Raw genomic sequence first — 27,662 nt, forward strand, 5'->3', positions numbered from 1 at the left:
ACCTATCACCAGGTTTTCTCAATATGAACTACGGCCACCAACTTTTACACCTCTTTTACAGACGTCTAGCAACCTGTATATAAATCCCACACCCCCTCTACATTGCTGAAAAAATACCCTTTAACAACCCTGATGAAGAGGGAAATTTTCCCTTGAAACGCGTCGGTATTGTGCCTCTCTCGCGCACCGGTCCTAGTGCTAGTGTGACGTCACACAAGCTCCGTCCCCACATCACGCCACCTCCCTCAGCGTTGCTTCCGGCCGGAGAGTGCGAGGTGCTGGCGTCCTCCACATGCAGACCTAGCAGCAGCAGCTCCTTTGCTGAGCACCAGCACCCAGCCTGCCTCACCGAGCACTAGCCACCACAAGTAAGTGCACTAGGTCTAGCACCTCGTTCTAATAGCGGGCACAGCATGTTACTCACATATATCTATTACACAGTGCCTGTGCTATAGCCGCTTTCTATTTGGACCAACCACTTTGACCCTGCATTTTCAATTTACTCCACAGTAAGTTTAGCTCTCATCTGCTACCCAAGCAGCCTCATTTATTTCAGGGTTTTTTTTTTAAATTTCACATTTCTACTGATTGCAATTGCTATATTTCTTTTCACAATCAGAACATTTAATTGCATGCACATCAAGTCCGGCCGCTTCGGCACTGGTTATATTTACAGCAGGACCCTTAATTGGACCAGGCAAACTCAAGTGAGTACTATAAGTCCAGCCTAGTTGCTTGCAATTATATTCACAGGTTAATTCAAACCTAATCCTATATTATTTATCCAGCAGCTTTTTTATATAAACGGATTCCCAAACAGCTTGAAAAATCTCTGACATCGAGAAACATCTCTGACAACGAGATCCTACTCACACCACTAAGTGAGTATTCGGTAACCGGATTCCTTTATATCTCAGTATAGCGCGGTGAAGTGGACTAGCCCAGTGTGTTAATTACAAATAATTTCACCCTTTATTATCCCCCCATACGGCGTGGTCAAGCTTCAGAGCCTCCTCTCTTCTCAGATTCGCCATTCTCCTCCTACGTCATCCACAGTGTCACCTAATAGCGCTCCTGCACAGGCGTACTTCTCTCCGTCCTGCCGAGGGCAGTGCACAGTGCCGTAATGCTCATGCGCTAGCTTTACTTCCGGGTCATTGGCGCTCTTTGGCCTCTCCTGGCCATTACAGTACTTTGCTTTACACTCGGCCGGGCAGAGAGAAGTACGCCTGTGCAGGAGCACGATTACGTACACTGTGTGTGTGACATAGGACTCATCATCCACATGATGCAGGACAGGAGGATGATTGCAGGGAGAGAGGAGGCGCCGAGGCGAGACCAGTGATGCCCATCGGACTGTGCCGTTTTGGGGGAATAATCAAAATTATTTTTTGGGCTATGCAGAGGGGCTTGAGGACTTATATGCAGGTTGCTAGACTGCTGTGAAATAGGCATTAAAGGTGGGAAACCCTGGTGAGAGGCCCTCTATAATCACATGACATGCTTTTTTGGTTCATGTTCACATGTAAATGAAAAACCTTTATTCTCAAAATGTTAATAAATATTTCACAGAAGACATGTGGATACCTGAGAATTATCAGTTTGCGTTTCCTGTCTGCTGTTCTTCACGTTGAGAACAGTGCAGCATGATGGCAACCTAGCCATATTTATGGTGGATGGAGAGGCATCATGATGCATGTGTTTCTAATCATCTAGGCATGGGCCCAAATGGGAACATGAGGGAGTGATTTACGCAGACAGGCTAGAGACTGCACAAATTATCTCTCCATGGGGAGGGTACATAAAAAGACAATCAGTGGTACCAGAGTAAAAATTAACCAAACATGAAAAAGGTACAAAAACATCTCTCTTGCGACATCAATCTAAAATAAAGAGCAAAAATTCACCGAGGACTCCTGTGCTTTAGCTGGATAGAAAACGTTACACACTAAGAAAACTTTATGTGACCTGAGAGCAGCAACATTTGTACTGTGAAAATGTGTCTGTAAGATGAGGAGCGTTCCCTGCAGGATTGGCCATATTACTGCGCACAAACGTGGCTATACATTGCAGTGTATGGGCCCTCTGTATACGGAGATTAAAGCATTTCTAATAAACCCCCTGGACCACCTCAACACTTCAGATGGAATATATTTAGGGGGCAGTGGTATAAATGCTGTGTAAATGAAGAGGTTATTACTGTAACACGTCTGAAAAACACTATAATCCTGTACTCCCCTTATATGCAGGAAGACGTTCGTATGTATGGAGTGATCAGCAGCCCCTAATGGAATGGCAACATGGTGGCTCGTTTTAAATGGTGTAGCCAGAGATTGACATTTAAGGGATTAACATTTCCTCTCACAGCTGTTAGAGACAGAGGCTGGCATCTGCTGGGTATGATGCAGGCTTATCTCTTGAGTCTGCGTCGTCGTATACAGGGACCTGAAACTGGGTTTACTGGTATGTCTGTAGGCCCGCCCCGGAGCACAGGCATATCAATAACTCAAAACTGAAAATGAAGATTAAACAACAACTACAAGATGGTTTTCATCACCAGGTATCATTGTAATCAGTATAACAGAGCCGACCTGACACTGTAGGTTACCAACACAATTCCCAACAAGGCTATGGGTGTACCTCTTAGTTATATTGATAAAATCCAAGTGGAAAAGTCAACAATTTTACTCCATAAAATTATTTAAAAACTCAAACTGTATACTCCAAATAGCAAACCAAAAAAAGGAAAAAATGGAGTTCCATACACAAATTAAATTAAAAAGTAAATAATTTTATTATATCAAGTGACATACTCATATATATAAAAAAATGATAGAAATGACCCTAATAAAAAGTACATGGGTCCAGGGCATACAAATGGGTGATATAATAATATATAAGCCCAAACAATAAGGCATACAAATACAATATAATATCATAAGCAGGTTCCAGTCATATTTATAACAGGTGTTAACCCCTCAAATAGACCAGTGCTTTACTCATTGAACCTGGAGCAACTCCAGTATATATACCATCAGAGCACTATTGAGAGTAAATGGTTAAGTGCCGTAAGAAAGTGCTGTCCGTGATTACCCATAAAATGTACTGCTGTAATGCCCCGGAGCCACGTGCCACCCCTGACGCGCGTTTCACGTTTGCTTTCTCAAAAGGGAATTCCCTTCCCACCTGGGGTGGAGATAGATGGAAACTAAGCAAGGTGTATTTAAAAAACTGGCCCGCAGGAAGCACCAAGCACATGTACTTGGTTTGAACAGTCATTCTGTGCTGACAGAGTTCCTTTATGTCTCTTGTAACTGATTCTTTTTTACACAAAGAACTCAAGTCAGGTTTTGAAACAAGGATCAGGCATGTTGGATTTCATCATGCCCAATCCTTCTCACAGCGAATAAGCCACTGGCAGAGATGTCCCTTCTGAGAACACAAGTGTATTTGTGTGAGCCAAGTGTGCATGTACTGTATATGTAGATGAAGAATAGCTGTTGGACACATTAACACTGTCAGGTCCAATTGATTAAACAGTTCAAAAATTAAAAAAATACTATATATCACTGCGGGGTATGACAGAAAATCAAATGATATATTCATAAGAATATATTTCTATGAAATGAATACAAGGCTCCGTGGTTTGGCATTGGATAAGTGTCTTCTTCAGGCCAAGCCTGTTAGGCGTCGGATTTCTGCGTTTACTCCGCAGGGATCCAGACCCTCACATTCTGCAGTCTCCTGCTGTTTATCTACTGCGGAGGAGACTGCAGAGGAGATTGCCTTGCAGCAAATCTCTCCTGAGGCTAAAGGCCCAGTCTCACTAAGCGACATACCAGCGATCCCGACAACGATATCAAGGTGTCAGGATAGCTAGTAAGTCGCTATGTGATCGCTGGTGAGCTGTCACACAGACAGCTTCACCAGCGATCAGCACAGCGATGCCGAGCGCCCGGCATCGCTGGCCATCCTGTAAAAAATAGAATCAAAATAAAAAATATAGTTATTCTCACCTTCCGAAGTCCCGCGCAGGCATCCCGCCTCTCTCCACGCTCCGGTCCCAGTGATCCTTTGCACGAATGACCGCGAGATGTCACGGTCTCGCGGGATAACAAAGCCTCGCGGTCATTCATGCAAAGGAGCACTGGGACCGGAGCGTGGAGAGAGGCAGGATGGCTGAACAGGGCGTCGGAAGGTGAGAATAACTATATTTTTTATTTTTTTTATTATTTTTTTACACCTGATCGCTGGTCTCCCGCTGTCACACACAGCGATGCGTGCTGGCCAGCGGGAGACCAGCGACCAAAGAAATGTCCAGAGGTTTCTTCCAGCGATCAGCGATACCGGCAGGGGGGCCGCTCGCTGATCGCTGTCACACATAGCGATCTCGCTGGTGAGATCGCTGTTACGTCACAAAAGTTGTGACTCAGCAGCGATCTCGCTACCGAGATTTCTTAGTGAGACGGGGCCTTTAGTCCTTCTGTCCTCCTACTGAGCATGCTCATGGGACGATCGAGATCGGGAGTCATGTGCTCAGGTCCCGCTCCAGATCTCATTGGTCCATCTCAGAGATCTGGAAGCTTGCGGAAGGTCCCGGCTGCTATAAAAGGCGCGCATGGCTGTTCTGCCATGCGCTAGTATAGACTTACTTGCTACTGTGTGTATGAGGATGGATGTATGATTCTGGTGAATGACTCATTATAAAACCCCTTCCCTCTGATATTACGTATGTGGTTAGGGACTGAGTTAGAATCAGCGCCAGCACTCCTCTGCTGCAACATCCACAGCTGCTAGCGTCCGACATTGCTCTTGCGCCTTAGCCTTGTCGTTTAGCAGCAGTGTCCATGCCGCGCTGCAGTAGCAGCTCCTTTGCGTTCGCAGTTGCGATGCTCCGCACGCGGTAGGTCTAGACGGACGTAGTGCCGCCGTCTTGGGCTACTCCTGTGACCTGATACTGTGTGTGCGTTTTTTACTGAGTATTGTGACCTCAACAGGCTCAGTCTTTTGTATTTGTATTTATTTGGCATCTCTGTGAATTAACAGAGATTGCTCTGCGCACCTGGGTGAAGTTTAACCCAGTGCGCATTACCGCCATATTTCTCCTGCCACCACTTAGCAGCGGTTTTATCACCTACTGCACGGTGGACCCCGAGTGGCGAACACACTTTATTATTATTTTTATTTAGTGCGTTCCGCAGTTCCTAAAATTATACTAGCGCCAGGGTCTGGCTAGTGATGGCAGAACAGCAGCAACTGTTACAGTGTATTCGGCAGCTTGAGGGCTGGGTGGCCACTCTTGAGAGGGCTCTCTCAGCTGCACAATCCACCGAAGCTGCTGTAAAGGCAATCACAGACGCAGTTTCCCATATGTCCACGTCCTCCCTCGCGCCGACAGTTACCCGCCTCCCGTTGCCCGATAAATTTTCTGGCGATGGCGCCTCCGGTAGAGGTTTCATCTGCCAGTGCTCTATTCAGCTGGAGCTACTGGCTGCGCGATTCCCTATGGAGCAGGCCAAGGTGGGGTTTATTGTTTCCCTTCTGTCGGGCAAGGCGTTGGAGTGGGCTACGCCATTATGGGAGCGTGGTGACCCAGAGGTTCGGACTGCTGCTCACTTTGTCACAGCTATTAAGCAGGTCTTCCTCGGTCCACGGGTCACGCACGACACCTCTCTTCAGCTTCTTGCTTTGACTCGGGGTTCTCTCTCGGTTAGTCAGTATGCTGTCCGTTTTCGGACACTGGCTTCCGAGCTGGAATGGTCCAATAAAGCCCTCATCCCTGTGTTTTGGAAAGGTTTGGCGGAGCATGTTAAAAATGCTCTCTCTACCAGAGAGGTTCTTGCAAGTTTGGAAGAGCTGATTGCCATTTCCACCCCCATTGACCTCCGTTTTTCGGAGCGCGGTATGGAGCGTGCTCAATCCAAATGAAAGGTTACCTCGGCTCCCAATTTTTTTGAGCCTCTGGAACTACCCGAGCCAGAGGTTCCACCCTCAGAGCCCATGGAGGTGTCTCGCGCCGTTCTCCTGGCGCGTCCGGCACAAGACTCCAGTTGCGGTTATATTTGTTAACACGCTGTTTCTCAGAACAACAGTGCCCCGCAACGGCCAAATTCTGTGCCGCCGGGCAAGACCCTTGTTCCTCCCCACCTTCGGCCGAAGGTTCTCGCGTGGGCACACATGTCCAGGAGGGGTGGTCACTGTGGCTATATGCAGACCACAAAACTCCTGGCAGGGTCTTACTGGTGGCCGCACAGGGATCAGGATGTTAAAAAATATATTCGGGCCTGCGCCTTTTGTGCTCGGAATAGCCTCCTTAAATGAAGGGTGGAGGTGCCTGCCGACACACGGTGGCGTTCCACTTTAACTTCTGCTCCCGTTGTCTCCCACGGGTCCCTTCTCAAACCTGACGATCTTGCCGCCCCTGATGCCTTCCATTTGTCCCGGGTCTCCCTGTCACCTACCGGGACATCAGACTTGCCTTCGGACGAGTCTGAGGCCTATATCTCTGATAGGCACAAGTTGGTGGATCAGAAGGCTCAGGGAGGAGGGGGCCCTAGGAGGGGGGGTAATGTTAGGCGTCGGATTTCTGCATTTACTCCGCAGGGATCCAGACCCTCACATTCTGCAGTCTCCTGCTGTTTATCTACTGCGGAGGAGACTGCAGAGGAGATTGCCTTGCAGCAAATCTCTCCTGAGGCTAAAGGTACTGTCACACTTAGCGATGTACCAGCGATCCCGACCAGTGATATGACGCGGTCAGGATCGCTGGTACATCGCTAAGTGGTCGCTAGTGAGCTGCCACACAGGCAGATCTCACCAGCGACATCGCTGGGGACGGGGATCGCTACTTACCTGTCACACCAGGCGATCCTGCGTCCTCCCACCCGCGTCCACGCCCATCGCTCATCTCTCCACAGGAAGCGCCGCAAGAAGCTGACGACGAGAACAGTCCTGGACGTTCTCGTGCAATCAGCGATAACCAGCGGGGGAGCCGGTCGTAGGTAAGTATCACACACAGCAATATCGCTAGCAATATCGCTATAACGTCACTAGTTATAGCGATATTGCTAGCGATATCTCTTAGTGTGACAGGCCCTTAAGTCCTTCTGTCCTCCTACTGAGCATGCTCATGGGATGATCGAGATCGGGAGTCGTGTGCTCAGGTCCCGCTCCAGATCTCATTGGTCCATCTCAGAGATCTGGAAGCTTGCGGAAGGTCCCGGCTGCTATAAAAGGCGCGCACAGCTGTTCTGCCATGCGCTAGTATAGACTTACTTGCTGCTGTGTGTATGAGGATGGATGTATGATTCTGGTGAATGACTCATTATAAAACCCCTTTCCTCTGATATTACGTATGTGGTTAGGGACTGAGTTAGAATCAGCGCCAGCACTCCTCTGCTGCAACATCCACAGCTGCTAGCGTCCGACATTGCGCTTGCGCCTTAGCCTTGTTGTTTAGCAGCAGTGTCCATGCCGCGCTGCAGTAGCAGCTCCTTTGCGTTTGCAGTTGCGACGCTCCACACACGGTAGGTCTAGACGGACGTAGTGCCGCCGTCTGAGGCTACTCCTGTGACCTGATACCGTGTGTGCATTTTTTACTGAGTACTGTGACCTCAACAGGCTCAGTCTTTTGTGTTTGTACTTATTTGGCATCTCTGTGAATTAACAGAGATTGCTCGGCACACCTGGGTGGTTTAACCCTGTGCGCATTACCGCCATATTGCTCCTGCCACCACTTAGCAGCGGTTATATCACCTACTGCACGGTGGACCCCGAGCGGCGAACGCACTTTATTATTATTTTTATTTAGTGCGTTCAGAGGTTCCTAGCAAAGCCTGCAGTTCCAATTGATTTGCTGTGTAATATGAAACCTTGTGTTCCTGCTTTTTGTGTGACTGCAAGGTCCATAGTCACCAAAAGGTTTTGGTACACAGTTGCGGTTGCCATCTATGCAAGCTATATCACTATTCCAAGCCCCAAAAATATTAGGCAGACAGGTCCAAATCTTGTCTTTGAAATTAAATTATACATGGAACAGGTGATATGTTCTGTGTAGTAATGCCTGGCAATTCAGACCAGCCCCACTCAGTTTTACACCCATAAGAAATTATAATAATGGCACATTTTACCCTGTTCCCAGCTGTTTCCTACCTTGAGAAATAAACCAAATATTCCGAATTAGAGCTCAGTGGTTTTTATATTATCAGGCATGTCGGTTCTTGTTAAGTGTTTTAGGCTGGATTCACACATCCATTTTTCAGGGTCCGTATACAGACCGCAATGTAAGGACCAGTCCTGGGTCTTCTGACCCAACTCGGCAGCCTCCTATAGGTCCGTTCTTCGATGTAAGTAAAACATAATAAAACAGGGCGGCTTCATTCTTTCTGTTCTGTGTCTTTAAAGCTTCAATAATGCAAACCACAAATATGTGGAACATCAACTATTACTCAGACGGTGCGAAACTGACGTCTTGGCTATAGCAGCCTCATCCAAGTATTTAGACTGCCTTAATTTTACATCAGTCTGCTTGGAGGTAAATGCTGTAAAAAAAGCCAATGACTTTATCCAGTAAAACACAGTTTTGTAACGAGAACAGGAGATTACGAAAATGCTCTGGAGAGGTCGTGAAACACCCAGAATGTAGCCAAACCTGGTCCTCAATATTCGAGTACTGTAGGACTGTAATGATTAATTTAAAAAGTCAGTGTAGGAATATAAGATATGATTTCCCAACTTTAAAATCAATATTTTATGGCTTTTTGGACTGGATTGTGATGATATATTCTACATATTAAGGTTTATTTATTTAAGTCGATATACAAAGATAAAGTTAATCAAAAGCAGACTGGTGGGCGCCATCACCAATCAACCAATCAGCTGTCAGCAGTTCCCGTGGCCGGCAGACGTACACAGTGTGTAGAGTTGGAACACCACGTTGAAGTGAATGGGAGCTGCAGTACCTGAGAATGGCCACTACACCTTGAGCTGTGCTTTGTAGACTGTATGCTTTTGCCACACATGAAACTTGCTAACAGCTGATAGGTGGAGCTGTCAGATCAAGTCTGATACTGATTACTAATCCGGGGGATAGGTCACCAATTTTGCAGTACTGGACATCCCCTTTAAAAAGAAACTCAACTGAAAAAGAAAATCAGTTCCCCATTTATTAGTCGCTAAGGTGGCTTCCAGACTCTGCACTGAACATACCTAAACGTGCTGTGTATATAAAGTAGTGCCAAATGCCATTATTGCCTTGTTATCAGCACAGGGTTAAGGAAAAGAGAGTGCTATATTGCTTCATTAATATTAATGCCACCTTCCAGAAGGAGGAGAATTAAGTGACATGTCACGGCACTTGTAAAACCAGAATCTTAAAATCTACAAGAAGAAAATGGACACCATTATCCACACGTGGAGTTGGGAGAAGTGAAGCCAAGTTTTTTTGTTTTTCAATGTAGACAGTTGGAAAGACGGCACATCTTGGGGAAACACTCATAAGAGGCAGCAACATTGGCACAAGCCCCATGGTACACCACATATGGAGCTCCGAACACCACACCACTGAGTTGTAGGAGATCGAGTCCAACCACCCAACAACCATCACTGTCAGGATTCACAGGAGAGGGGACTCTGATGGTACACTTTTCACATGCCAATCAGGTAGTCAGAAAGGTCACATTGACTTGCACTGGAGACCCAGAGAAATGAGTGGTTACTCTCTCTACAGAGATCGGGGAAGTGCGCTCGCTAATGGTTTCTGTAACTTTCACTGATCTTGATAGTTGCCCTGACATGAACAATAGCTATCTGTAATAATTAGGACTAACCCTCTATCTACAGAGTCTGCACCCCAAATACACAACCTGTTGTGAATTCTCTTTCTGGCCTCCCTCTGGTTATTACTGAAGGTAGTGGAGCTGGTCAGATTGACAGAGGGGTTGCGAGTTCTCTTTCTGGGCTCCCTCTGGTGGTTACTGGAGGTAGTGGCGCTGATCTAATTGACAGAGGCTGGCCACCTGATAATGAGGATGACGATTGGAGATCTGGGGTTTCAGATTGGGATTTAAGACAGCTGACTCCCTCTATCCCTGCTGGTGATTTTCTTCCTGTGCCTTCTGAGGTCTGACGTCTCCTTCTCTGTCCCTGCATGGTTCAGCCAAGTGGTTCATTTGCCATTCTGTTTGCATTTGATCTAGTTTTGTCTATCTCTGCTTTATGCGGGTCAGCCAGTTCCGGCTGGGGCTGTGCTGAATCACCGCCCATATGTTATTGCTTGTGCTAGTTTGTTTTGTCCCCTGTTATATTGGTCTCTTTTTGCTTTGCTTTCAGAATATACCAGAGTGCTGATATAGTGGGGGCGAAGTCATGCGACTTCAGTGTTTTTTGTGCATCAGATGTGTTGGACTTTTTGCAGGGTTTTTTGCGTGATTGCAGACAGTGTCTTTCCTTTCCTGTCCTGTCTAGTCATTGTGGGCCTCATCATTTGCTCAGTCTATTTTCCTGCCTGCATTTGTGTTTTCATCTTGTCTCACTGACAATATATGTTTGGGGGCTATCTATTCCTTTGGGGTCTGCTCCGGGGCAGTTTAGATTTCCCCTTTCTTGCTTTAGGCTTAGTTAGCTCTCCGGCTGTGCCGAGGCATCTAGGATCATCATAGGTACGCGCCACGGCTACTGCTAGTTGTGTGGATAGGATCAGGGGTCTGCAAAACACTTAGTTACCAACCTCTCTGGTGTTCTGTGCCTTAGCCTGGGCCTGCTATCCTCCTCGGTGACCCATTCATAACAACAACCCCTCTCAACACAGATGATATTGGCGAATGAGAAGTATATAATGGCACATCTGTCATCAACAGGGAGCAGAATTCATTACTAAATGAATGTACAGATTCCTATTACATCAATCCAGCACTCAACAAAAACCAAACAGTACTTACGGATGGGTGTTGTATCTGGTGGATCTGGCGGTGTGAAATTCTCTGTGAAGTTGACATTGCACATGTCTGCACTGCAGCAACAGAAGCGATAAGTCCCATTTTGGATGAGTGGAGGGTTAGTGGTGATCACGCATTCTTCATGGTGACAATCATGGGGGTCACCTGTATATGACCAGCATCCTGAAATGGTAAATACAGTAAGATGTCTTGCATGAGCACACCAATCTTCAAGACTATGTACTTTAAAAATAAAGACTTGCTTTTTTTTTATGCTTTCCTTTCCAGTAATGCTTGTTTACCCACATTTGGTTATTTTGGCTTACAAGCATGTCAGTCAGACGGCATTGGTGTTCACCAGCTGATCTTTCCCAAAACAAATCGTTAAAAAGAACCTGTCATCAAGATATTACACCCTAAACTAATGGCATGTATGTAAAGGCACATTAATTCTGATTTAATCCTTACCTACCTTGTAGAAATCTGTTTTACTGTTCTAGTTTGGGTGCAAAATCCCGATGGCAGGTTCTCTGTAAATCTGGGAGCTCTACTGGATACACTGTAATACAGGTTCTACTCCTGGGAACATCACTTTACTTAAAGTACCAATCCGGCAAATTTTTTTCTTTATTTCTCCATCTGTTAGTAATCAGTAATCTATGTACAATGCATGCATTAAAATACTTACCATTACTGCTTCTGCCATTTTCAGCGTTGCTCCTCTCCCTCTCCAGCATCATTCCAGCATCATGTCACTGCAGCTCTTTTCTGCCGGCTCACACAGCAGATCGTTACTTCCTTTCCTAATGTAAGTCTAGTAGAGCCTTGATCCGAGTCTCAAAGGTTTACATTTAGGCCATATAGTGTACACACGCTCAGTATTTTACCTCAGTATTTGTAAGCCAAAACCAGGAGTGGGTGCTAAATACAGAAGTGGGGACGTGTTTCTGTTATACTTTTCCTCTGATTGTTCCACTCCTGGTTTTAGTTTACAGATACCAATGTAAAATACTGAACGTTTGAACGTGGCCTTAGAAAGTGACTTCTGCTCCACACAGAAATGTTCTGTGAGCCGGCAGGTCACAACTGCGGTCAAATGATGCAGGAGAGGAATGGAGCAGCGCTGGAAACGGCAGAAGACAGCGACTGGTATGTATTTCAATTAGATTTGAGCGAAACAGGTCGGTCAGATTCAAAAGTCGCCGACTTTCACCAAAGTCGGGTTTCGCCGAGCGAAAAACGACCATAGGGTGAGTTCGGCCATGCGGTCAGCGACCCGAGTGCCAAAGTCGGATGTCACAGAATGCTTGCACGTGACTTTTTTTTCAGCCAATGAGCAAGAACGTACACTGTGGGCAACGAGATGACATGTGCAGCGTCCGGGGAGAGAGAGATTTCACTTTCAAAAAGCGGTCCGACATGTAGGTGTCCTCCACTCTCTGCTGACTTTGCTTCCCCATTGACATGCATTGGGTTTCGAGTTTCAGTTGGACCTCAGACATTTCCCGATAGTCGGCCGATTTCGTTCGACTCGACTTTTGAGAAAGTCGGGTTTCATGAAACCCGACTCGACCCTAAAAAAGGCAAAGTCGCTCATCCTTAATTTCAATGCATACACTGAACATACAGTACTAATAGCTCATTGATGGGGAATTAAAAAAATGCTGCAGGGGTACTTTAATATGAGAATAGTATATTATCTGATGTTATGCTCAAATATGTAATCTATTAATTAATAGTGATGAGCGCAAGTACTCTTTATTTGAGTTTGTCTGGGGTGCTTGGGTACTCAATGAGTATCACAGGAGCTCTAATGACATGTTCGAGTCTCCGCCCCGCATGTTTCACAGCTGTTAAGACAGCCACAAAACATGGGGGGAATGCCTAACAAACACGGGCTATCCCAGCAGCTTTTGTGGTTAACAGCCTGTAATATAATGCTCCTTGTTACCCCTCTCATGTTTTGATATGTCATTTTGTGTTATATGTTTTCTGTGTAGCTAATTATTGCTAATAAAAATAATTTTTTGTGATGCAGTTTCTTAGGAGCCAGGATTCTCCCACTGCATGGGATGGATCCCAAGCCTTGTCTGGTGCTGTGGTCTCCCATTCAGGCTCAGCCACTGGGAAGACTGCTCAGCACAGACTCCAGCCTCAGCGCCTCGCCCAGGTTCATGCTGCACATGTAGTTGCTGCTCGCTGACCAGCTAAGCCTATGGTGACTACTGGTTTACACATGTAGCGTTGTACTCTGGAGTCTAAGTCCAGATTTCATCCTACTGAGCATGTCCGGGATGTGGCGCCTTCTCATTGGTGCTCCGACATCACCTGCTCTGGTTATGTGGAAGCTTCTGATTGGTCCACAGGTAAGGTCCTGTCTGTCTGGACTTGAGCTGTATGTATAAAAGGTCCTCTGGAGTGGACACCTGTGCGCTAGTATTATGTATTATGTATTATGTATTAGTATTATGCTGGATATCCTTAAAGACAAAAATGTCCAGGAAGGATGGGAAATCTTGAAAAATGAAATTCTCAAAGCACAGTTGTTAACAATTCCGAAAAGAGGGAAGAATAGGAAGCATTTAAGGAAACCAGGATGGGTGAACACAGAACTTAAGCACATGCTAAAAAGGAAGAAAAAAATGTTTATAAAATGGAAAGAGGGAGGCATATCTAAAGAAGAATATAATGCTGTCTGCAGAATCTGCAGGGCACAAATCAGATTATCTAAAGCTGAAAATGAATTGAGGCTTGCAAGAGATGTCAAAAGCAATAATAAAGGATTTTGGGGATATGTCAAAAGTAAAAGAAAAGTCAAAGATGCTATAGGATTTTTACAGGATGAAAATGATGAAATGGTAAGACAGGATGTTGAGAAGGCTGAACTTTTAAATTCCTATTTTGCATCTGTTTTCTCTCAGAAAGGAAATGTAACACCAACTGTTATTCACTGTCCTATTAAGGGAATAGAAGAATCCAGGATATCTATAAACAGAAAGATAGTGAGGAAACACTTAGCTAACCTAAATGAATTCAAGTCTCCAGGTCCAGATGAATTACACCCCAGAGTACTGAAGGAGATAGCAGAAGAAATTTCTGAACCACTCTCCATAATCTTTGAAAATTCTTGGAGAACAGGAGAAGTGCCAGAAGACTGGAGAAGAGCAAATGTTGTTCCTATCTTCAAAAAGGGGAAGAAGGTGGACCCAGGCAACTATAGGCCGGTGAGTCTGACTTCTATACCAGGAAAGATCTTTGAACAAATTATTAAACAACATGTAAGTCAATACCTGGATAAGAATGAAGTGATCAAACAGAGTCAGCATGGGTTTGTAACTAATAAGTCATGTCAGACTAACTTAATTTCCTTCTATGACGGTATCACTGATTGGGTGGATCAAGGAAATGCTGTAGATATAGTATATCTTGACTTCAGCAAAGCATTTGACAAAGTCTCTCATACAATCCTTATTGAAAAAATGACTAAGTATGGAATGGACAAGGCAACTGTTAGGTGGATTCATAGCTGGCTTAGTGATCGGACCCAAAGAGTGGTCGTAAATGGCTGCACATCCAGTTGGAAGAATGTTTCAAGTGGGGTACCACAGGGCTCTGTCCTGGGCCCTGTATTGTTCAACATCTTTATCAACGATTTAGATGAAGGAATTGAGGGTAAACTGATTAAATTTGCTGATGACACAAAGCTAGGAGGGATAGCTAATACTAGAGAAGAGAGAGAGAGGATTCAAAAAGATTTAAATAAACTGGAGAAGTGGGCAGTAACTAACAGAATGGTTTTTAACAGGGAGAAATGCAAAGTACTACATCTGGGCAATAAAAATGAAAAAAGCATATATAGAATGGGAGGAATAGGGCTAAGTGACAGCACATGTGAAAAAGACTTGGGTATACTAATAGATCACAGACTGAATATGAGTCAACAGTGTGATGCAGCAGCAAAAAAGGCAAATGCAGTTCTAGGATGTATTAACAGAAGCATACAGTCTAGATCACGTGAAGTCATTATTTCCCTCTACTCCTCTTTGGTCAGACCTCATCTGGAATATTGTGTCCAGTTTTGGGCACCACATTTTAAAAAAGACATCAACAAACTGGAGCAAGTTCAGAAAAGAGCGACCAGAATGGTGACCGGTCTGCAAACCCTGTCTTATGAGGAAAGGTTGCAGGATTTGGGAATGTTTAGTTTGCAAAAGAGAAGACTGAGAGGAGACTTAATTGCTGTCTACAAATATCTAAAGGGCTGTCACATTGTAGAAGGATCAACTTTATTCTCATTTGCACAAGGAAAGACTAGAAGCAATGGGATGAAACTGAATGGGAGGAGACACAGATTAGATATTAGAAAAAACTTTTTGACAGTTAGAGTGATCAATGAGTGGAACAGGCTGCCACGAGAAGTGGTGAGTTCTCCTTCAATGGAAGTCTTCAAACAGAGGCTGGACAGACATCTGACTGGGATGATTTAGCGAATCCTGCTTTGAGCAGGGGGTTGGACCAGATGGCCCAGGAGGTCCCTTCCAACTCTACGATTCTATGATTCTATGATTCTATGTGTGTTTGGTGGCTACTTTGCCACCCTATGTGCACGTGTGCCCCTGATAGCACTGCGAGTGTTGGTCTAGATAGGCAGTGTAGGGTGGGAACTCCCTCTTGAACTTATCATGTCCACCGGACGTCCTTAGGCGCGCGTGCTAAAGCACACCATGTGTCAGAGCAGGTTCAACCACCAGCTTAATCTTCCCAGGGGGGTTAAGTTATAGGGACCCCACTAAGTATTTTTCTATACGCCTGTGCAGTCTAACAGGGTATAGTCCTTTTTGCTTTGCTTCATAGTACCGCTCTGTGGTGTAATGGAGCTTGGTACTTTGCGCTGTGTGCACACTGAGTGACATTTAACTCAGTGTGCGCAAAGTGTTTTCTCGCAGCCTTGCTCCGCCATTGTGCTAGCTGCGGTTTCTCCATCACCGCACGGTGGACCCCAGGTTGCGAACGCACCTTATTATAATTTCTTATTTGGTGCGTTCCGCCAATCCTAACACAGTTTTGATTATTTTATTCTCTTCGTCTCTTTGTTGTTATTTAGTCTCTATGTAACGCTTCTTTCAGTTTTGTATTGTACTGGTTTATATACTTGAAGTATTTTCTTTGAAAATGGATTTTTCTTTTTTTTTTTTAAATTAAAGAATTAAGCCTTACCAATTTAATAAAAAAAAATGTAATAAAAATGAATTTGTTAACAGGACATGTTTGTTTAGCTTAGTAACAAAATGTGGAAATTTGAAATAAATAACTTAGGTTCTGAGGATTTTTTGATTTTATTTATTCAGTTTCTTTGCATCCATCATTATGGGATAAATGATATACTTTATGTATAGAATGCCAGTCATAATACAGCTCTGGCAAAAATTAAGAGACCACTGCAAAATTTTCAGTTTGCCTGATTTTTCTCTTTATAGGTATATTTTTGAGTAAAATGTAAATTCATCTTTAATTCTATAAACTACTGTAACAACATGTCTTCGAATTTCTTAGCACTAATTTTTTTTTTTTTTCAGGAAATGAGAAATGGTCAAAATAACAAAAAATGCAGTGCTTGCAGACCTCAAATGCAAAGAAAACAAGTTTATAATCATTTAGAAACAACAATACTAATGTTTTAACTCAGGAAGAGTTCAGAAATCAATAGTTTGTGGAATAACCATGATTTTTAATCACAGCTTTCATGCATCTTGGCATGCTTTCCACCAGTCTTTCACTCTGCTTCTGGGTGACCTTATGCCACACCTGGTACAAAAATGTAAGCAGTTCTTCTTTGTTTGATGGCTTGTGACTATCCATCTTCCTCTTGATTACATTCCAGTGGTTTCAATGGGGTTCAGGTCTGGAGATTGGGCTGGCCATGACAGGGATTTGATGTGGTGGTCCTTCATCCACACATTGATTGACCTAGCTGTGTGACATGGCACATGTCCTGCTGGAAAAACCAGTCCTCTGAGTTGGCGAACATTGCCTGAGCAGAAGGAAGCAAGTGTTTTTCCAGGATAACCTTGTATGCCGCTTGATTTATACGTCCTTTGCAAAGGTTAACCTGCCCAATTCCAGCCTTGCTGAAGCATCCCCACATCATCACCTGTCCTCCACCAAATTTCACAGTGGGTGCAAAACACTGTGCCTTGTACGCCTCTCCAGGTCTCCGTCTAACCATTAGACAACCAGGTGTTGGGCAAAGCTGAAAATTAGACTCATCAAAGAAGATTACCTTACTCTAGCCCTTTATGGTCTAATCCTTATGGTCTTTGTCAAACTTCAGCCTGGCTCTCCTTTGCTTCTCATTGATGAAAGGCTTTTTTCTAGATTTACATGACTTGAGCCCTGCTTTTAGGATCTTGTTACGAACTGTTCTTGCCATGCACTTCACCCAAGCTGCCATTTGCCATTCCTTTTGTAGGTCACTTGATGTCATCTTGCGGTTGCTGAGTGACATTCGAATAAGATGACAGTCATCCCGGTCAGTGGAGAGTCATTTTCGCCCTCTGCTGATCTGTAGCTTTGTTGTCCCCAATGTCTGCTGCTTGACCTTGTTGGAATGGGCTGCCATCTTAGAAATGTTAAGGATGGCGTCAACATGACGCTAACTGTATCCCTTTGGTAGTAAAGCCAGAATTGAGCCCTTCCTTTCCTCACTCAAGACTTTTCTTCTCAACTCCTTTAACATGGATAAAAGTTATTTTTTAATTCCTATTTCTTTTGGGATATTACTAGCATGGTTTTTTTTATACTTTCTTTCGTTAAATATTTGGTTCAGGTGATCACCTAATCAGAAGCACATTAAGTAGAATAAGGTGTACTCTGGTTGGAATTCAACTGACACTGGAATGGAATGGCTGTCATACATGTAGAGAAGCTGATTTCTATAAAACTGTGCAGTGGTCTCTTAATTTTTGCCAGAGCTGCTAATGATGCTAATAATAAAATATGATGCATGTAAATTGGTAGGTATGAATAATGCTTTATGTATTTAGTTGTACTTTAATGATTTTCCATTTTACTTGCCTTGTGTGACGAGATTGATTTCACCATCTTTTGTTTTTCCCCATAACCCAAAGCAGGTACTGCCCTTGGAGCATTCCACCGTGCCATTCTCTGGGGATATCTGGCTTTCACTGGCCCCATGGTCCATGTGGTTAGGGTCTTTGTAGGCACACAAACGCTCTTCATTCTGAGCAGCTGAAAGAGAAGAACCAGAAGAAAGGTTAATTCACCATTCATTCTAATAAAATATAAAGGTGTTGACACAATTATATAGATGCGCTGAACACAAGTCTTTCATTCATTAGAAAACCAACACTTTCCTATACTGTTGCTGTGCACGTCCTTGTATACTGTGTCAGCAGCAGCCGCGTGGGCAGCCACATTCATCAAAAGATAACTCCTTTTAATAACAAGTAGCAGATCAATGTGAGAGAGATTGCTCACTGTTTGATGGGATATTAAATATGGATATGTTTTCAGAAAACCAACATTATATTATTACAAATATGTAATATTTATTGACTAATAGTGGGAGAAAAATAATCAAGAGAATAAAAGTGGTTATCTGCGACTTTGTGGTTCCATTTCTTATGGGGCTAAGAACTTACGTAGTTGACAACTGCCTGCATGTTGTATAGTGCGGAGATCTTTCCCTGCTCAGGCGGCTAGTCTCCTGCTTCCTTTGACCTCCTGTCATCAGAGCAGCTCTTTCTCTGCCGCTCTGCTGTGTTGATGAGGCATCAATGCATACGTCATGCTGATTGACAATCGACTCTCCGAGGTTAGGCAGTAATGCCGGTAATTTTTTAGCCCCACAGGAAAAAAAAACAAAGCATATTGATAAATCCACTTATGGCCTACCTATGAGTTTCTGTGAACCCTAACTGACAGCACATAGAAGAATAGTCAGATTTCTCATTGAGAAAAAAATACAAGGAAATAGTACATTTAACTATTTAAGTCGTAAAAATATACAGGGTCATAATGAAAATATTAAAACATGATCCTGTAAATAAAAGTAATCCGTAGTCATGCACCGTGCTGTGCGCATGAAGTCACATGATGACATTTCACTCTCAATGACAGATGTCTTAGGAATACTCAGCTGTTAATACTAGCGTGACAGGTCAGTACTGGAGCAAGGAAAAACGGAGGACTGAGGTCTTTTAAAATCAGATGTTTATTCTGAATCCTGTTTTAACTTGATCTGCCTTACATACATTACATAGATACTGCTTACTTTATGGAATAAACTTACATATTTATTAACACGCCATATTATATCATTTTACAATGAGTAATTTACAGTTGGTGTCCTAAGATTGAGTCTACATAGTGGCTTTGCTTGCGACACAGGTCGGGCAGGCAAAGTCCGCTATATAATACTATTACATCGCAGCTTATGCAAGTAAATTGGATCACCTTGCGATCTGCACTGCATGGTTGGGACCCGTTGGATTTTTTGCCACTTGCTTTTTGCAGTAGCTTGCACGTTGCAATGTGACCACAATCGCAGCCAAAGTGTAGCTGCAGCCTACTGGATCAGAAATTTACTATGGCAATTCTTCTTTCGATAGCCAATCTTCACTTTCTGACCAAATAGCCAATAATGATTTCCCTAACTCAGTCCAGTATAGAATTCCCATGCCCCATTGAGGTGAATGTGCGACTCGACAGGGCCTCCCACCACGTCCAAAACCAGCAGCCTGTCCAAAGATATCCGAGGCACCAGAGAGATCCTTATAAAAATCCAATCTTTATTCCAAAACGTTTAAAACATCACAGCAGTGAGAGAGACCAAAATAGAGGAACCACTTTTTCCGAAACGTTTCTCTATTTTGTCTCCTCACTCCTTTTGATGGTTTAAATATTTTGGAATAAAGATTGGATTTTTATAATGATTTCCCTATCTACCAACCGAACAGGAACCGTGTAGACCAAACTAGCTAAAAATACAAAATGTAAAATTTTTTCCTTGCAAGTTTACGCAGCAATGATACATTACTGTATAAATACACAAGATGTACTGAACAGAACAGACGAAATCAGGCAAAAGTTCAAGTCAACAAAAGGCATAACCCTATGTAGTGCTTTAGAGAAGCTGAGATTGTGCCACATTTCAGTATGAGTTAGCATAGCATATTTGGCATTAGTCTCTTTTTTTACATATTTTCTGTATGAAAGAAAAACTTTTCTATTTTTAGATTTTGCAAAACATAACTTCTCCAATATACCAAATCAAAACCTATATTTAGAGTTTGAATTGTATAGCCTTTTATAATTGTATGCCAAATTCTCTTCCAATGGATTTTCCTTTTATTTAATATATGTTTTTTTTCCATTTATAGTAATATATTAATTATTTAATATTGTTACTATAAAGTAACACAGTAAACAACAACCTTTCTTCCTTTCTTATCACGACCACATGAATACATGTGGAAAAATGCATTAACATTTTCATTTAAAGTTCTATTTGTAGAAACTAGATCGACATTTAGAGTATGTACAAACTTTTTTTTGAGGCAGTCAAAAATAATGCATTATCTAATGGAAACAACTATGACAAACAGTCTTTCTTTGGGGTATGCGCACACGGCTTCTTTAAGGTGCCGGACAAGCCTGCTGAGGTTTTCCTAGGCGAAGATGCTTGTAACAAAAGCCAATAGTCTTATCCTAAAGCGGCTTTGTTGGTAGTTTTGCCATACTTTTTGCATGGCTCTTCCAATAGCGTATTTTTTCTATGATTTCAACTACAACTAACGAAGAATTAACATGCTACTCCTTCTAACCATTTCCAGGTTTCCAAACTCTTAAGTGGAGAAAAGAAGTAACAAAAGACTGAAAGTGGCACAGCAATGTTTTTTCATTGCTGTGTGTTATGTTCATGTTTTGTGGTGAGTTTGCTGTGCTTTTTTATGCTGGTTCCAGGTGGTGCACACCATACAAATACCCTAAGAAGGTTGGTTTTTAAGGAGGTTTTTTTTGTTTCTTCAAGCATTTTTACATCTGTCTGGGATGATTTAGTGAATCCTGCTTTGAGCAGGGGGTTGGACCAGATGGCCCAGGAGGTCTCTTCCAACTCTACCATTCTAGGATTCTATGCTGAGTTTATTTCCTGAGGCATTTTTATAGCCTTTTGATTGGACACTGCCTGGTTTTCCATCAGGAGACACTTCAAAGAAGTGACATAGACTTTCTATTTTCCCACTAGAAGTTTTTTCAAAACCTGAAGTGGAAAAAAACTCAAACAACTGATCATAAGACCAGCAAATAGAAATCAATAGGAACACGCTGTGAGGGGAGTTTTGAGTGATTTTTCTGCTGTTTTTCAAGCAGACCCATATGAAAAGACTCCTCAATAAAAATCCATGTGCACATACCCTTATTTTCCATCCACTTCAAAGTGCAATACTCATTATTATTAATATTTGAAAAGATGAACACAGATGTCATTGAGAAGTATTGGCTTTTATTGATAAGCGTTTCACGGAATATTCAATACCATTAAAATATCTCCCTACCTCGTCTTACTGGAATAAAACAATAGAAAGTAGCTGCCTGCTTTCCCAAGAGACCTTGGCTGAATCTCGCTCTTATCTGCAGACTCATTACCAGAACATTTGTAGACATTTTCATACTGTTAAGATAAACCTGTAGCCGTAAAGTCCTGAATGATATCTACTTTGTAACATGAAGAACTCCTTCCAATATATTTCTTTGCTTTTAAGTTTTTAAATATCCAAGTAAGATTGAATGAAAGGCTGCACTCACCAGTTTCCTTAGGCCGGGTTAAAGGCCAATGTTAAAGATAGGTACGCAGGACACATGCAGAAGTATGTGGAAGTAGGTGGAGCTTAACGGAGGAAGTACGCAGCCCTCAGCAAAGCCCCCGAACGCTAATGTGAACTTAGCCTAAGTGATGAAATGAAGTCCTTTATTTAGATAATCCAGACAATCATCAAGCAGTAGTGCGGCGTGCAGGAAGAGGCATACGGGGGAACAGGTGGACGACAGCCATTTCACGCTCGAATAGCACTTCCACAGGTCCAAAAGCGCTTGGACCTATAGCGATTAGACCCGTAGAAGCACAATTCGAGCGCGAAATGGCCTTCCTCCACCTGTTCCCCCCCTATGTCTCTTCCTGCACGCCGCACTACCGCTTGATAATTGTCCGGATTATCAAAATAAAGGACTTCATTTCATCACTAAGGAAACTGGTGAGTGCTGCCTTTCATTCAATCTTACTTGGATATCTACTGTATTGTTGGTCATTGCACCACCATAAGAAATAAGTTTCCGCAGCAACGGCGATAGTCTGCATTTACTAGACTGATATCATACTGGTGCCTGTTGGTATCCTCATCTCTACGTACAATTTTACATTTTTAACATCAGCCTGTAGATGAATAGTATTTCCTTTTAACACACCATTGTAGGTGGTCTTTACACTCTCAGACCAAATATGTCCCTGATGACCATAAAAGCAGATAATATAATATCACCATCAACAACCGATACAAGAAAACTAAAATTCCAAAAAACACATGGGAAACTATGCAGAAGAATGTATAATTAAAATGTAAGTAAAGTATGATTATTTAAATAGTGGAACCAAAAACTTATTACAGATATGTAAATACTGTGGAAATTTCTCAGTGTCCCAAAGTGAGTAGAAATACCAAATCACACATCCTATAATAATATGTAACTAGCCTCTTTAGAGAGGAAGAAGACTTGAATTCTAATACTGCATATTGGGTGTAGCGACCCTAAAAGTCAACATTGACCCTTTAACGAACCTTGCCACATAATTTAGGAAAAGAAGCCAAACCAGACCCTCCATTTGCAGACATGTTTTGGGGTGTTTGCCCCTCATCAGTGCAAAACAGGAGGTCTGATTTGGTTAGATGAGAGGCTTCTGACATGAGATCTAAGGGGAACCGTTCTCCTTGTGGAGAATGTCAAGCTGGCATATGGAGACATAGGCTATGCAATGCTCCTCTGGGAATTTAAATATACAAATAACCTATTCAGACAGAGAGAGGAATAAAACTCTAGCAGCTCCTATTAGAAGTAACAATCCTAAAAGTCAATAATAATGTATCCAAGCGTTTGTTGGGTAATTGCCAGCTAAACTCCAAAATAAACCTGGCACAAGGTGATTAAAAACTCCTTTTCTGGGCTCATGGGCCCCTAATTTCAAGTGGAAGAGATATTTCTGCCACTTAAAATAGGGGCCCTTGAGCCCAGAAATGCGTTGCGTACTGAAATTTTAACAGAGGAGTTTTTAATCAACTTGCACCAGGTCTGTTTTGAAATTTAGGTGGGAATTGCTGAACAAACGTTTGGATAAATTATTGTTGCCACTTGGCTTTGTTCTTTGACAAGCTCAGTGTCATGATCCAGGTTGGATTATGACAGATAAAAGCACTAGTAACCTTTTTTTTTTCCTTAAGCTGGTGGTTTCAGTTCTAGTTTTGCCCCCGGTGGCCGTTAGGGTCATTGCACTTGATATTTTCTTTGCTTTGCCTTTTGCCCCCGGTGGTCACTGGGATTATAGCAGCTTTTGGCCCCTGATCATTTGACCATTCCCTTTTCCTATATAGGGTCACCTGGTCTATGAGCAGGTGTTGGTGATATCGCTCATTTCCAACCAAGACTGGTGAAGGAAGGAACTACAGAGAGCAGCTCAGGGGAGCTCTGGTGTAAAGTCTGGTGAAGGAAGGAATTACAGAGAGGTGTTCCTTGCAGCTCTGACAAAGCTTGGAGACGTAGCAGCTATTCTGGAGGAAAGCTGCATTCTGGTGGTGGACTCTGTTGCTGGGAGCAATAGCAACAGAGCAAAGCTAAGTGGTGTTTCCCTGTTTGTATTTTTCCCAGGTGTGTATTAGTACAGCGGTGGGGCCAGTGCCTGCACCACCCAGCTCCCTAGCAAGGGATAGGTGTAGGGTGTGCTAGGGTGACAGGTTCCGGCTCGGCGACAAGTGAGGAGCCTGTATAGAGAACGTTAGGCATGTGAGGGACACTGACTCAGGGGCGTGCAGGAGGTCTCCATGTCCTGTTCCCTATCGCAGGGCCCACCATTGTAACTGTTTCCCCTTCCCCAGTGTCGTTATTTTAGTTACCGGCGGGTCGTGTCACACAGGACAGTTACATGTGCCGTGTCTTGCTGTTTTAGTTACCGGCCTGCGGGTCGTGTCACACAGGACGGGTTCAAGTGACACTCAGCAGTGGATGCAAGATAGAGGCTGCATCATATTTGAACTATAAGGGTACGTGCACACGCTGCGGAATCCGCTGCGGATTAATCCGCACGGATTTTGCAAAAACCGCAGATAATCCGCAGGTCCAAAGACCTGCGGATTATCTGCGGTTTTGCCTGCGGTTTGGTCCTGCGGATTCACTATCTCCACAATGGTGGAGATAGGAACCCGCAGCGGTTTCCGCAGAAAGAATTGACATGCAATTCTTTCTGCGGATTCAAAACCGCAGCAAATCCGCGCGGTTTTTTCCGCAGCGTCGGCACAGCGGTTTTTTTTTCCCATTCAAATGAATGGTACTGTACACCGCAGCTAAAACTGCTGCGTGTCCGCAGCGGCCAAAACCGCTGCGGAAACGCAGCGGAATCCGCAGCGTGTGCACACAGCCTAAGTGGAGTTGTGCTCACCTGGCACAACCTCCCAAGGTGAACTCTCTTAAAGGGGTTGTCCCACGAATAAAAGTTGATTTTAATCAATAGATCTTGGAATAATTATAACTTCCACAATTGGATGTGTTTAAATTAAATGTCCCTGCGCTTAGATAATCTTATAAATGTGCCCCTGCTGTGTACTGTGTAATGGCTGTGTCTAAAGGGGGTTTTACACATAGCGATATCGCTAGCAATATCGCTAAAGCGTCACCGATTTTGTGACGCAGCAGCGATATTGCTAGCGATATCGCTATATGTGATACTTACCTCTGACCGGCTCCCCCGCTGTCTGTCGCTGATCGCGCGAGATCGGCCGGGTCCATTTCTCGTCAGGCGCTTCCTGCTGGAGTCGACGAGCGACGCGTGGAAGCGGGCGGGAGGACGTCAGGATCACTGCGTGTGAAAGGTAAGTAACGACCGCTGCTGTGTTGCTACATCGCTAGTGAGATCTGCCTGTGTCGCAGCTCACTAGCGACCATTTAGCGATGCACCAGCGATCCTGACCAGGTCGTATAGTGGTCAGATCGCTGGTGCATCGCTAAATGTAAAGGGGCCTTAACGGTACAGGGACATGGTCTGATTACACCACAGCTCCTGGGGAGAGGGGGGAGCAAAAGAGATGATACAGAGAAGACAGCTGGGGGTCACAAATTATTATTTCTTTGAGGTAAAACATTGTTTAAAAATTATTTAAAATCAGGCAGGGAAATGTTTTAGTTCACACAAAGAACCATTTACAATCCCATACTATAATGTCTTCATAATGTCTTTATCATCTCTTTTGCTCCCCCCCTCTGCCCAGGAGATGTGGCCATGTTCCTGTACTTTTGTTTGTGGGAAAACTCCTTTAACCCTTTACTACATTAGACGTACTATTCCATCCATGTGACCTGGGACCTAAGTCCCAAGGACTGAATACTACGTCTAGCGCGATCAGCTGCGCTCACGGGGGGAGCGCAGCTGATGGCGGCCAGGTGTCAGCTTATTATCACACCTGACACCCGGCACTGTGTCAGGGGCGGTCACGGACCGCCCGACACATTAACCCCCGGCACACTGCGATCAAACAGGATCGCAGTGTACCGGGGGTTTAGGGAAGCATCGGCAGGGAAGGGGCTCCCTCCGTGCTTCCCTGAGACCCCCGCAGCAGCACAATGTGCAGCGCTGCTGCGGGGGTCTCCTTCCCTGCAGGTCCCCGGATCCAAAATGGCGGCGGGGGCGTGCAGGGAGCCGGCTTCCTCATGCCGGCAAAGCGCCGGCATGAGGAAGCCTGCAGCACTGCCTGTGACAGATCGCTGATCTGTCACAGCGATCTGTGATGTGACAGATCAGCGATCTGTCATATGACAGTGATGTCCCCCCTGGGACAATGTAATAAAGTTAAAAAAAAGTGTAAAAATAATTTATAATAAAAATCGCTAAATAAATTAAAAAAAAAAAATTCCCTGATATATTCATTTAAAAAAAAAACCAAAAAACAATAAACGTACACATATTTGGTATCGCCGCGTCCGTAACAACCCGTCCAATAAAACTGTCCCACTAGTTAACCCCTTTATTGAAACCCTTAAAAAACAAAAAGTGAAGCAAAAAATAAAGCTTTATCATCATACCGCCGAACAAAAAGTGCAATAAATATCCGAAAATAAATATCCATGGTACCGCTGAAAACGTCATAAAGCGATGCAAAAATAATTATTTTTATATAAAATTGTTTTCATTGCATTAAAAGCGCCAAAACATAAAAAAAACATAAATGAGGTATCGCTGTAACCGTACTGACTCGAAGAATAAAACCGCTTTATCAATTTTACCGCACACGGAACGGTGTAAACGCACCCCCCAAAAGAAATTCATGAAACGCTGGTTTTTGTTCATTCTGCGTCCCAAAAATCAGAATAAAAAGCGATCAAAAAATGTCACGTGCCCGAAAATGGTACCAAATAAAACATCAACTCGTCCCGCAAAAAATAAGACCTCATATGACTCGGTGGGTCAAAATGGAAAAATTATAGCTCTCAAAATGTGGTGATGCAAAAACTATTTTTACATTAAAAAGTGTCCTTTAGCATATGACAGCTGCCAAAAATAAAAACCAGCTATAAATAGTAAATCAAACCCCCCCATTATTACCCCCTTAGATAGGGAAAAATAATAAAATAAAAAATGTATTTATTTCCATTTTCCCATTAGGGTTAGGGGTGTGTTGGTATTAGCGTTGGAGTTAGAATTGGGGGGTTTCCACTGTTTTGGCACATCAGGTGCTCTCCAACGCGACATGGCGTCCGATCTCAATTCCAGCCAAGAAAGTCAAATGGTGCTGCTTCCCTTCTGAGCTCTGCCATGCGCCCAAATAGTGGTTTACCCCCATATATGGGGTATCAGCGTACTCAGGACAAATTGCACAATAACTTTTAGGGTCCTGTTACTCTTGGAAAAATAAAAATTGGGGGTGAAAAGATCATTTTTGTGGAAAAAATATGATTTTTTAATTGTACCGCTGTACGTTATAAACTTCTGTGAAGCCCTTGGGGGTTCAAAGTGCTTACCACAGATCTAGATAAGTTCCTTGGGGGGTCTAGTTTCCAAAATGGGGTCACTTGTGGGGGGTTTCCACTGTTTAGGCACATCAGGAGCTCTCCAAAACTTGACATGGCATCCGATCTGAATTCCAGCCAATTTTGCATTGAAAAAGTCAAACGGCGCTCCTTCCCTTCCGAGCTCTGCCATGCGCCGAAACAGTGGTTCCCCCCACATATTAGGTATTGGCGCACTCAGGACAAATTGCACAATAACTTTTGCAGTCCAATTTCTCCGATTACCCTTGGTAAAATAAAAAAATTGAACCTGAAGTAATTTTTTTTGTGAAAAAAAGTTAAATGTTCCTTTTTTTTTAAACATTCAAAAAATTCCTGTGAAGCACCTGAAGGGTTAATAAACTTCTTGAATGTGGTTTTGAGCACCTTAAGGGGTGCGGTTTT

The 27,662-nt window shown here is 43.6% G+C and overlaps 1 protein-coding gene across 1 annotated transcript in view; it reads right to left on the minus strand.

Moving 5' to 3' along the window:
- BMPR2 (bone morphogenetic protein receptor type 2) overlaps positions 1-27,662 on the minus strand; it is a 286,915-nt gene that overhangs the window by 134,165 nt on the left and 125,088 nt on the right. Inside the window, exons 2-3 of the mRNA XM_073551510.1 lie at positions 18,009-18,182; positions 10,938-11,117 (exon numbers count right to left, since the gene is read on the minus strand). Of these exons, the coding sequence (XP_073407611.1) occupies positions 10,938-11,117; positions 18,009-18,182 (354 nt within the window). The remainder of the gene's footprint in view (positions 1-10,937; positions 11,118-18,008; positions 18,183-27,662) is intronic.

Source organism: Dendrobates tinctorius, unplaced genomic scaffold (assembly GCF_039654945.1).
Source record: "Dendrobates tinctorius isolate UK_male_01 unplaced genomic scaffold, ASM3965494v1 ptg000177l, whole genome shotgun sequence".
NCBI lineage: Eukaryota > Metazoa > Chordata > Amphibia > Anura > Dendrobatidae > Dendrobates > Dendrobates tinctorius.